Source organism: Musa acuminata, chromosome BXJ1-3 (genome assembly GCF_036884655.1).
Source record: "Musa acuminata AAA Group cultivar baxijiao chromosome BXJ1-3, Cavendish_Baxijiao_AAA, whole genome shotgun sequence".
Classification (NCBI taxonomy): Eukaryota; Viridiplantae; Streptophyta; class Magnoliopsida; order Zingiberales; family Musaceae; genus Musa; species Musa acuminata.
In genome coordinates, this window is record NC_088329.1 from 34,609,408 (window position 1) to 34,621,957 (window position 12,550).

General features: G+C 35.7%; 1 protein-coding gene and 1 non-coding gene across 2 annotated transcripts; both read left to right on the forward strand.

Moving 5' to 3' along the window:
• The first annotated feature begins 131 nt into the window (after positions 1-131).
• On the forward strand, positions 132-2,089 carry LOC103978534 (putative pentatricopeptide repeat-containing protein At1g26500). Its single transcript, XM_009394360.3, has one exon. It carries the CDS (start codon positions 263-265, stop codon positions 1,772-1,774), a length of 1,512 nt encoding a protein of 503 aa, XP_009392635.2. The 5' UTR covers positions 132-262; the 3' UTR covers positions 1,775-2,089.
• Positions 2,090-2,284: 195 nt separating this feature from the next.
• Positions 2,285-2,356, forward strand: TRNAG-UCC (transfer RNA glycine (anticodon UCC)). Its single transcript has one exon. It is a non-coding gene; the product is annotated as a tRNA-Gly (tRNA).
• Positions 2,357-12,550: the final 10,194 nt, after the last annotated feature.

The following is a 12,550-nucleotide window of genomic DNA, read 5'->3' on the forward strand; positions in this document are numbered from 1 at the left end:
ATCTAATTGGATGTTTATAACTCTAATGCTTTTCTAGTCTTTCGATCGATTAAATTGTATCATGAGATGATTAATCTGGCATTTTGTATTGCTTAAATTGAATGGATGTATGTTTATTGCTTGCATATGTTGAGAATGCATGCAACCTATGACTGATGTCATGATAAGCGTGTGTTAGGTGTACTACTAATTCCTAAGAGTACCATTCGAGTGCGTGCTAATTTCTTTTGTGTCACGTGGGTGATCGGTGACTCGACTCCGGATGCGTCCTCAGAGGTCCGTCACGGCCCGGTTCCCCTTCCTCCGTCTCCGTGGCCTCTCCGCCGCCGCCGCCTTCCCCCCAACCCCCGTCGACCCCTCCCTCCTCCGCCGCCTCGCCACCGTCCTCTACCAGCAGCAGCACTCCCCCGACCCCGCCCTCCACGCCAGCCTGCGCAAGCTCCCCCTCCCTTCATCGCCTCCCCACCTCCACGAGCTCTTCCTCCAGGTCTCTAACCGCTTCCCCTCCTCCTGGCGCCCCGTCCATCGGTTCCACCTTTTCCTCCTCCACTCCCTCCCTTGCTCCTTCGCCCACACCCCCGTCTCTGCCGCTAAGATGCTCTCCGTCTTCGGCCGCGCCCGGAACGTCGACCTCCTCTGGCGCTGCTTCCTCGACGCCTCCGCTGCCGGCCTCCTCACGCCCGGCGCCCTCTGCGTCGTCGCCGCCGCACTCGCCGACGCCCGCGAGATCAAGAAGTGCGTCGAGATCTTCCACCACGTGAGCGCGCACGACGAGTCCCTGTGCAGCGTCGACACCCTTAACAGGGTCGTCGAGACGCTCTGCGGGAAGAAGAGGCTGGCGGACGTCGCCAAGGACGTGGTCTGGAAGCTGAAGCCCCTCGTCGCCCCCAACGAGGCCACCTATCGGTGCCTCATCGTCGGGTTCTGCAGGGCGGGGGATCTGGTGGAGGCGTCCAAGGTCTGGAACCGGATGCTGGACGAGGGGATCGAGCCCGGCGCCGAGTCCTACGAGGAGGTCGTGGTGACCATGTTCAAGAACAACCGGTTCGAGGACGCGATGCGGCTGTTCAAGGCGATGCGTGAGAGGAGATACCGCGACCTGGGGCTGCCCTCTTACAGAGCCGTGGTCAGCTGGATGTGCAAGGAAGGGAGGGTCACGTACGCACTCATGCTGTTCGGCGAAATGCTGAAGAGAGGGGTGGGGGTGGACAGCCCCACGCTGGGGGCGTTGGTGTACGGGCTGCTGGTCAGGAGGAAGGTGAGGGAGGGGTACAAGGTCTTGGAGGGCGTTGCAGAGCCGGATATAAGCATGTACCATGGGTTGATCAAGGGCTTGCTTCGGCTGAGGAGAGCAGGGGAGGCCACGCAGGTGTTCAGGGCCATGATGGAGAGGGGATGCGAGCCCATCATGCACACCTACATAATGCTGCTGCAGGGGCACCTGGGGAAGAGGGGGAGGAAGGGGAGGGACCCGGTGGTGAACTTTGAGAGCATCTTCGTCGGCGGGCTGGTGAAGGCTGGGAAGACGCTGCAGGCCACCAAGTATGTGGAGAGGATGATGTGGGGTGGGGTGGAGGTGCCGAGGTTTGACTACAACAAGTTCCTGCATTACTTCTCCGACGAGGAGGGAGTGGTCATGTTTGAGGAGGTAGGGAAGCGGCTGAAGGAGGTGGGGTTGATCGATCTTGGTGATGTTTTCTTAAGCTACGGAGAAAGGATGGCTACCAGGGAGAGACGGAGAAGAGCAATGAGTGGGTTGGTTGATCATAGATGAGGAACTCAGTTCACACATTGCAGGCAAATGATAGATGCAGACACAAGCAATTTGGTATCCTAAGCCTTTCGGTTAATGTCGCCAAAGGGACGATATGGCCTCCGAGATCTCAATTTGGTTCACTCCTCTTATAGAGTGAAGGAATGTGATGTGGTTGAGTTGGATGTGCCTGCCTCGTGGCGCCATCAATCCTGTGTGTGCCACACCATCGACCCATACCATCTCATTCTAGCCCACGTGAAAAAGCAAATTGTGCTTCCGAATTCAGGGACACCCAAAGAGTGTTGAATTCATATCACAAGGTCGGTTTAAGCAGTGTTGTGCAGATAATTACGGATATGGTGCCAACTTTCATTGTAGCTTTCTGCAAGGTAAGAAGAATATGTTCATAGCTTCTTGTATTTTCTGTAAATTAAATAAGCAACATGGTCTAATGGTTACCCAATAATTTGTCTTCCGTTATATTTTTAACATTGATGTAATGTCAATCAGAACACTTAATACATTAAAGCGTTTGTAGTCCAACGGTTAGGATAATTGCCTTCCAAGCAATAGACCCGGGTTCGACTCCCGGCAAACGCAGTTTTTTGCAGCTTAATGTGGGGTCGATGATTCTGCCAGCTTTTTTTCCTTTTTCTTAGATTCATTGGCTTTCTTTCTTAATACTTTACCCAATATGATTGATAAGTATTTTAAGATTCTTTGAGTTAAGCATCATAAGAGTATAGAAATCATGGAAGAAGGAAAAAAGTTTTGGCATACCGTTGATACTCTTAGATATCTTTTTAGGGCATCTAAGGATGATGCTCTAATGTTTCTAAAGATGATGAGAAGAAAATTATAATTTTTTAAAGATTTATGTGAGAGATATACCAAGAGATTTATGCTTAAGTGAAACTAACTCAAGTAACTAAAGAATATTATAATTAAATTTTATAATTCATCGAACATGATGAAGAATTTAATTTTCTTCTTATACATGAGCAAAAAATTATTGACCCATGTTAATCGTATGTTAGTTTTATGATGTATTTTTTATTTGTTGATCCCTAAGTTCTTTTTTTATTTTCGAGTTCTCCTCTCCCTCAACAACTCCTTATAGAGTTTCTTTTAATTCTCCTAAGGTCATGGTCCAAATGGCCTATATATATATATATATATCTGGATTCATCTCAGGGTGAACAATTATTGGTTCTAAGCAAAGAAAGAAGCAGTCAGAGATCTTGACAACACTGGCAGATGTAATCACTTTGGTGAAGCAGGATGACCTATTAGCCTCTTTAATGAACTCATGAATTATCCGCCTATTGGTTTTTTAAGTTCTGGAAAAATTATACGGTTCTGTTGTTAATTTGGGCTTCCCTCAACTGTATCTCGTCATTGGAAATGTTAGAGACTCACCGTAGCTATTGTAATCACCGATAATTTCTCCCTTAACATAAATTAATTATTTCTATATTGTGTATTATAGTTAAGGAAATAATTAAATTTGATTTTCTTAATCACATAGATAAGTTAGGAATTCTACTAATCAATTAAATTATTAATTGATTTATTTTCTAATGAGTTATTTGATATTTAGAAAAGTAATAGTTTACATTCCATTTTTGTACGTGAATTATAAAAAAAATATTATATTACTTTTTTTTTGTGTGCGAAAGTAAATATAAAATAAATTAAAAATAAAAATTAAATAATTACTTACCTTTTGGGAGGATCTCATCTTCTCCTATATAAAGGGACTACTCATCCCTCATTCTCTACTAAGCCTGACAATAGGAGGATTGAGGAGATGACTTTCTAGGGAGATGATATCAAGGAAGGGATAATCGAAGAGAGGTAGGATCCTTTCTTTTTAATTAGCTTTGATTTATGTTTTGAAATCTTAACGTTGAGATTATTACAATTTTATAATGAATGATGATGTTTTAATTTTGAAATTCCATGATTTATAAATAATAATAATTGATTTGTAATGTTAGACTGATTATTTTATTTGTATTGATCTTTTAAGCTTAAGTAAATTTTAATATTGATTTAATTATTAAAATTTTTATTTAGTATAATAGTTCTAATTTATTTAATTAGTTATATCTATGTTTCAAGAATTATGTGTGAATTTCTATAATGTAATTAGTTTTAAATTTTATATCATTAATTTAAAGTTTTAATTAATGTATTTGAGTAATTTTTTTAATAATTTTAAATATTGAAATATAATTTGATAAGATGAGTCTAATTGGGGTCTGACTTGAGTCAAGTTGATCGATCGGATCGAATCGACTCAAACCATGTGGTCATGTACAACCTAGCCCATGTGGTCAGGCATGAACCAACCCATGTGGCTAGGTACGATCTAATCCATATGACCATGTATGACTTAGCCCATGCGGTAAGGTACGACCTAACCATGTGATTAGGCATGGGCCAGCTCATGTGGCTAGGTACAATCCAATCCATGTGGCCATGTATAACCCAACTCATATGGTAAGGTACGACCCAACCATGTGGCTAAGCATGGGCCATCTTATGCGGCTAGGTACAACTCAGTCTAGGTGGTTAGATACGACCCCAACTCATATGTTTAGGATCAACTCGTGAGCCAAGCATGACCTAGTTCAATGTTAAGGCCCAGCCAACTTATAAGTGAGGCTTAGCCTAGTCCATGAAGTTAAGCCTGCCCAGCTACGCGATTGGCATTAGACATATCGTCGCTCCTTTTATATAGCCCGTCATACCTTAACTCAACCTAGCATTTGGAACAGGTATATGCAATATATATGACCCGCCCAAGACTCAGGTGGGTTGGTTCAGTTTGGGTTAGCACTATACGATATAGTCCAATCTCCTTCTCTATTGGTTTGAGCTCATTAATTGACGAAATCAAATAGGTTTGATCAATTAAGGCCGATTTAGGGTGATTCCAAACTGACATGACTAGTTCCAGACCGGTTCTGTAAGGATTTGATATTGGTTCCGTTAGATCATAATCGTAAGTTTGGTTTAAGTCAATTGAGCTATTCCAATTAGGGTTTTGATTGATTGAGGACTATTGAGATATTAATGTTTAATGCTTTTATGATTTGATGAATTTAAAGGTTTTATTTGAACGTGTCCTTTAAAAATGATTATTGGTTTTTTATGTTTATGATATTGATATGATAAGTATCATATAATAAATGTGACTAGACTAGTAGTTCATATTGGGAGTGCAACCTGTGAAAGAAGCTACGGGTCCATCATAGTGCGGAGCCACCAATGAACATAGTCTAGTAGATTTACATCAAGTATGGTCTCTTATAATGTTAAATCATATTGATTTCTTGATGTATGCATGAGTGATTGAATGAGTGTAAATGAATGATCATGGATGTTTATGTAACCCTGCCGAGGGCAGGTATGACGATTCCCTTCGGCGATTAGCTGGCCGTTAGACGTGATGGTTAGACGATTCCTCTATCAGCTGTTGGGAGGAATGTGTCCCCACTTGGGCGGGTGAGGGATACCACTCCATCCGCTGTTGGGAGTGTGATATGGATTATCTACATCCGCTGTTGGGAGTAATCCATCCCGTGGAATATGTCTCTTCATCCGCTGTTGGGAGAGTGCACGAATGGGTGATGTATGCCTTTGTTATTATGTATGTGTTGCATGTGGCTGCATGATTTTGTTTATTATGTAAGAAATTATCATCATTTTTCTGATGCATAGGTTTTATGATGAATAGATATATTTTCATATTGAATTATTTATATTTATTTATATTTCATAAATATTGAAGATTATTTTTATAATTTTTCTGAGATTCCTACCAACATGTGTGGTTGCTGATATATTTATATTTTATATTTATTTTCAGAGTAATATACTATTGTGTAATAGATCTGAAGCTTGCGTGGAAGAGACTTGTGATCCTATGAAGAAGATGTCAATTTTCTAATTAATAGAATATTTACTACTGTAAAGACAATGATTTAAATTTAAAGACGAATGAAAAGAAAAGGAAGGAGTTTATTATGTAAATTATGGATAATAAATTATTAATTTATTATTCTTTTTATAAATTCAGGATGTGATAAATTTAATGGTATTAGAGCAATGATTTTGAGGACCTGTTGGAATATAGGTGTCACACCCTCCCAAATATAATTCTCATTCATGAGGTGTGAACCTAATTCAAGATTAATAATATTTAATTCAACAAACAATCCAGGATCCAATCACACATTTGAGGTCACTAAGAAAAACATTCAAGTCATTCACCTCTACAATCCACAATTCACAAAACCTGTGCAGTTTATAATCATACATCATGTCACTAGATGATTCTTAAAATCCAAAAGCAACTTAACTAAACCATAACTATATCATAAATCCATAAGCGCGGCAATTAATGCAATCACAAAACCAACATATACTACATGTTTATATCAGTACACAGTTTAGACTTAACATTTCCAAAATCCTAACGTAAGAGGTACTTATCAAATATTTACAAGATACATCAATCTAGATTTGTCATTGATATTTCATTACACCCAAAAAAAACTTATACAACATCAACCTATCAAGTACAAAATATTTGCCCCAAAATCTTCTAGTCTTCCACTGCCTCAACCCAATTTACACATTTTAGTGAGCGATAAGCTATCCTGAAAAATTTATATAGCAACGGGGTGAGCATATAAAGCTCAGCAAATGACTAACATATCCATAGCAAAGAGGACAGTTTTCAAACAAATGAGGTATCAAAATACAAAGCAGAGATACAGGATGAAACAGTAGCATGTTTTGTTTGAATGCAGAATTTCAATATCATATCGTTCGAAGCACGTTTTATTCATACAATCGAGGAAAGGTAATTGGAGCATATCATTGGCATAAGGAGCATATCGATGACATATGGTAGTTTTCAAGGTATAACAAAGACTTATAACATTTCATAAATATATCAAAGAACAAAACATGAATAGAAGCTCAAATGTCACATGACGATGCAAACATATCAATCTTATCCAAAGCATGTACAGAAACACATAACCAAAGCTCTGGATATCATATCAAACATATAGAAGGTGTAGTGGGATCTCAATCAGAATGTGATTCATCCATTTCTGAATGACCACCTGACAAAAGTCTCCCACGTCTGGGAGCTCCATCCACCCACGTCTAGGTGAAGTCAAAGGGGGCCGGCAGAACATCGCAGGCTCTAAGCACATACCCACATAGCGGGCAACAAGCGCATATCCTTTACCATTTCTGGCAAGGGTCCAGACAATCCCACACACCAGAGTACAAGAGGGCAGTTTTAACAATAAGCAGCATATATCGGAAGCACACGCGGAACAACAAAGCGTACATGTGCCTTTACGAGTCAATCCGAAGTAAGCAATAATCTTTCACAAGTATATTCAGATTTGAAAGGAAGCAAAAGCAAGAGCATACAAGGATTTCAAGAAATCACATATAGCTCAATTGACATAAGAAAGTTAGGTGAATACAATGGCCAACGAAATGAAACCGGAAGAGGCACATTTCAAAAGCAAATGCGGAACAATGGGATGCATGTGCCGAATTACGATGCAAACATGAACTTTAGATGATAGCTGCAGATATACAAATAAATAAAGGACTAAAGTATACAGGAATTTAAGATAATAATGTAAAGCTTAACTGAAGTAAGAGTTTTTGCCAAAATCGATTTCCAAAGGAAAGTAACAAGGAAAGCCGAAATCGACCAAAGCTCGATTCTGGCAGAATTTGATAGGAACATTGTATGAACTATTTGGATAACCAATTATGCTCCAATTTATACAAAATAGGTGTTATTAGAAAGCTTTGTCAATCTAGTTTTATGCAAATCAAGTTTTACAAGATTTGGAATTTACAACCGGGAGTTACAGATAATTTCGCAGCGAAAGGTCTGAAAATATTAGCTCTGTTTTACTGAATCCATAGGGTCGATGAAAGCAGATGTTTCAGTTAGCAATTGTACTCCAAAAATTTCAAATCAGGTATATACAGAAAGCATTTTGAGTCTAGCTTCGAATAAAACATACTTTGTATGAATCTGAGTTCACAACAGAAAGTTATAAGTAGTTAAGCAACAAGAGGTCAGAAATTTCGGTCCCTGTTTTGCAGAATCTGTAGGGTTAATTTAAACAGAAGTCTTAGTAGGCATTTAAACTCCAAATCATTCGATCTTTATATCAAAATAAAGATTTTCTTGTCTACTTTCAAATGGAACAGGTTTTGTCTAAGTCAGAGTTTATTACAAAATGTTATGACCGAAACATTGCATAGAGGTCAGATTACCGAAAAATTACAGATTCATAACTTTATATCAAAACGAAAGAAGGTCTGGTTCCCGGTTGAAATCTTTCAAATTTTACAGAATAAAAATGAAAACAGAGATTAAGGTTACTGTGGGATTGGGTTAGAACACTTGCCTTCAAATTATTTGAATCCCAAACGTGAGAAAATTGATGAAAAACCTCAAGCTCTTCTTCTTCTTCTTCTTCTTCTTCTCTCAAACTCACGTTGACTGCAACTCTTCAGGTTTGTTTTCTTTAACCTTTCATCTAATTATTTAGGTTTTGGCTAATATAAAAGTTGCAAGGTGTCATGCATGCATGAAAGGGACTAGGTGTCATCTTTAGAGCAAAGATAAGTGGCACAACCTTATGTTAGTTAGTGACACATGTCCACTATATTTTTTTTTTTTCTAACTTAAATCTGAATCTTTCATAAATTATATCAAACTTCTAATATTTACTCTTAGGTCCCTAGCCATAAACTTTTAATATAATATCATTTAATATAAAATAATTATTAAATAATCCTTATTTTTTACAAACAAACCTTTTACTAAATTTTTAAAAATGGGGGAAGTTACAATAGGATCCTAGGACTAGAATATTATATGACTCAATTAGTGTTTAAGATTTAAATTTTGAGAATTAGATTAAATATATATTTAAGATATTATGATCATTTTTAGTAAAATATAATTTTCTTTATAAAAATAGTTGATTATAGATGTTACTTGAATTTCGTTAAATGACTTGAAATAGGATTATAGAAGATCAAAATTTTAATTTTTCTCTAAATTAAAATAAATGTCATATTAGTTTATCTTATAAACTCCCATAAATTTTATATTTTGAATATGATTTTTTCATGATCCTCTTGTCCCCTTTTTGAAAAATAGATTAGGGATGTTAATTTAATTATAAAATATTTATTTTATTTTTGAGATATATATGACTTAGTTATTCATTAAGATTATAGTAATTTTCAGTTATTCTCTCTTAATGTAAAAGTTTTGATAATTTTATGTGCAAAAATTTTATAGGAACTTTATAAATATAAAGTATTTACCTTTATAATTTTTGTTATCATATATTATTCTTAAAATTGAGATTAAATTTGACATATGCTAGGATGGTTTGTAGAAGTTATTGTTGACATTAATAAAATATGACTTTGAAGTTAGAATACATTTGATCGAGCATTGATATTTAAACTTAATTGTATGAGTGATTAATTTAAATATAGTTTTGATTTAATGTAAATTAATTATCAGATATTATTTATTTAATGCAATGACGAGTCCAATGAGAATTAGATATAATGTTATTTCTTTGTCACATATAAAATATAAATCATTCGAAATTATAAAAGAATATATGTTGAATAGTTGGATAAATTTTCTATCATTTCAATTGCTTTTGCTGAGTTGTACCTCAACTTATATTTTATGTCAATAATTAATTAATTTTTAAAAATTAAAAATTTTATTGATTTATTAGATATAGAATTTGATATACTTGGGTAATCTAAAACCAAATTTATTCAATAAGTTTCATTAATCTGTCATATATTTTATGTTAAAAATATATAAATATATATTTTTGATTGAAAAGTTTTCGAGTGATACATTTAATTAAAATATTTTTCAAGCTAATTTAGTTTCAGACTTAGTATTTCAAAAGTTAACTATCTTGATTAATGTTATTCTTAATCAAATTTGAGGACCATATTTCTATTAAGTGGGGGAGAAATGTAATAACTGATAATTTCTCCCTTAACATAAATTAATTACTATAAATGATATATTACTTTATTATTAACTTCTATATTTGTGTATTATAGTTAAGGAAATAATTAAATTTGATTTTCTTAATCACATGGATAAGTTAGGAATTCTACTAATCAATTAAATTATTAATTGATCTATTTCCTAATGAGTGATTTGACATTTAGAAAGTAAATAGTTTACATTCTATTTTTGTGTGTGAATTATAAAAAAATTATTATATTATTTTTTTGTGTGCGAAAGAAAATGTAAAATAAATTAAAAATAAAAATTAAATTATTACTTACCTTTTGGGGAGATTTCATCTTCTTCTATATAAAGGGACTACTCATTCCTCATTCTCTACTAAGCCTAACAATAGGAGGATTGAGGAGATGACTTTCTGGGAAGATGATATTAAGGAAGGGATAATCGAAGAGAGGTAGGATCCTTTCTTTTTAATTAGCTTTGATTTGTGTTTTGAAATCTTAACGTTGAGATTGTTACAATTTTATAATGAATGATGATGTTTTAATTTCGAAATTTCATGATTTATAAATAATAATAATTGATTTGTGATGTTAGACTGATTATTTAATTTGTATTGATCTTTTAAGCTTAAGTGAATTTTAATATTGATTTAATTATTAAAATTCTGATTTAGTATAATAGTTCTAATTTATTTAATTAGTTATATTTATGTTTCAAGAATTATGTGTGAATTTCTGTAATGTAATTAGTTTTAAATTTTAGATCATTAATTTAAAGTTTTAATTTATGTATTTGAGTAATTCTTTAATAATTTTAAATATTGAAATCTAATTTGATAAGAGGAGTCTAATTGGAATATGACATGAGTCAAGTTAATCGATCAGATCGAATCGATTCAGACCATGTGGTCATGTACAACCTAGCTTATGTGACTAAGTACAACCTAGCCCATATAGTCAGGCATTACCCAACCCATGTGGCTAGGTACGATCTAATCCATATAACCATGTATGACCTAGCCCATGCGGTAAGGTACGACCCGTGGTTAGGCATGTGCCAACTCATGTGACTAGGTACAATTCAATCCATGTGGCTATGTATAACCCAACTCATATGGTAAGGTACGACCCAACCATGTGGCTAAGCATGGGCCAGCTTATGCGGCTAGGTACAACTCAGTCTAGGTGGTTAGATACAACCCCAACTCATGTGTTTAGGATCAACTCGTGAGCCAAGCATTTGGAACAGGTATATACAATATATATGACCCGCCCAAGACTCAGGTGGGTTGGTTCAGTTTGGGTTAGCACTATACGACATAGTCCAATCTCCTTCTCTATTGGTTTGAGCTCATTAATTCACGAAATCAAATAGGTTTGATCAATTAAAGCCGATTTAGGGTGATTCCAAACTAACATGACTAGTTCAAACCTATTTGACCTAATCGAGATCAATCAAATCTAAATTAGACCAGTTTAAGATGATTCCAGACCGGTTCCATAAGGATTTGATATTGATTCTGTTAGATTATAATCAAATTAAGTTTGGTTTAAGTCAATTGAGCTATTCCAATTAGGGTTTTGATTGATTGAGGACTATTGAGATATTGATGTTTAATGCTTTTATGATTTGATGAATTTAAATGTTTTATTTGAAGGTGTCGTTTGAAAATGATTATTGGTTTTCTATGTTTATGATATTGTTATGATAAGTATCATATAATAGATGTGACTAGACTAGTAGTTCGCATTGGGAGTACAACCTGTGAAAGGAGCTACGAGCCCATCATAGTGTGGAGCTACTAATGAACATAGTCTAGTAGATTTACATCAAGTATGATCTCTCATAATGTTTAATCATATTGATTTCTTGATGTATGCGTGAGTGATTGAATGAGTGTAAATGAATGATCATGGATGTTTATGTAACCCTGTCGAGGGCAGGTATGACAATTCCCTTCGGCGATTAGCGGGCCGTCAGACGTGATGGTTAGACGGTTCCTCCATCCGCTGTTGGGAGGAACATATCCCCATTTGGACGGGTGAGGAATACCACTCCATCCGTTGTTGGGAGTGCGATATGGATTATCTCCATCCGCTGTTGGGAGGAATCCATCCCGTGGAATATATCTCTCCATCCGCTGTTCGGAGAGTGCACCATCGGATGATGTACGCCTTTGTTATTATGTATGTGTTGCATGTGGCTGATGCATTATTTTGTTTATTATGCAAGAAATTATCATCATTTTTTTTATGCATAAGTTTTACGATGAATAGATATATTTTCATATTGAATTATTTATATTTGTTTATATTTCATGAATATTTTTATGATTTTTCTTAGATTCTTACCCGCATGTGTGGTTGTTGATATATTTTTATTTTATATTTATTTTCAGAGTAATCTATTATTGTGTAATAGATCTGAAGCTTGGGTGGAAGAGACTTGTAATCCTATGAAAAAGATATCATTTTTTTAGTTAATAGAATATTTACTACCGTAAAGACAATGATTTGAATTCAAAAATAAACGAAAAAAAGAGAGTTTATTATGTAAATTATGGATAATATATTACTGATTTATTATTCTTTTTATAAATTCGGAATGCGCCAGCTCTCCTTTGCCAAGCAGTTCTAAAGTCTTACTGCAATGCACTAAATCATCAAATTGGAACAACGGTATCCTAAAGTCTTCCACAAACAAATCAT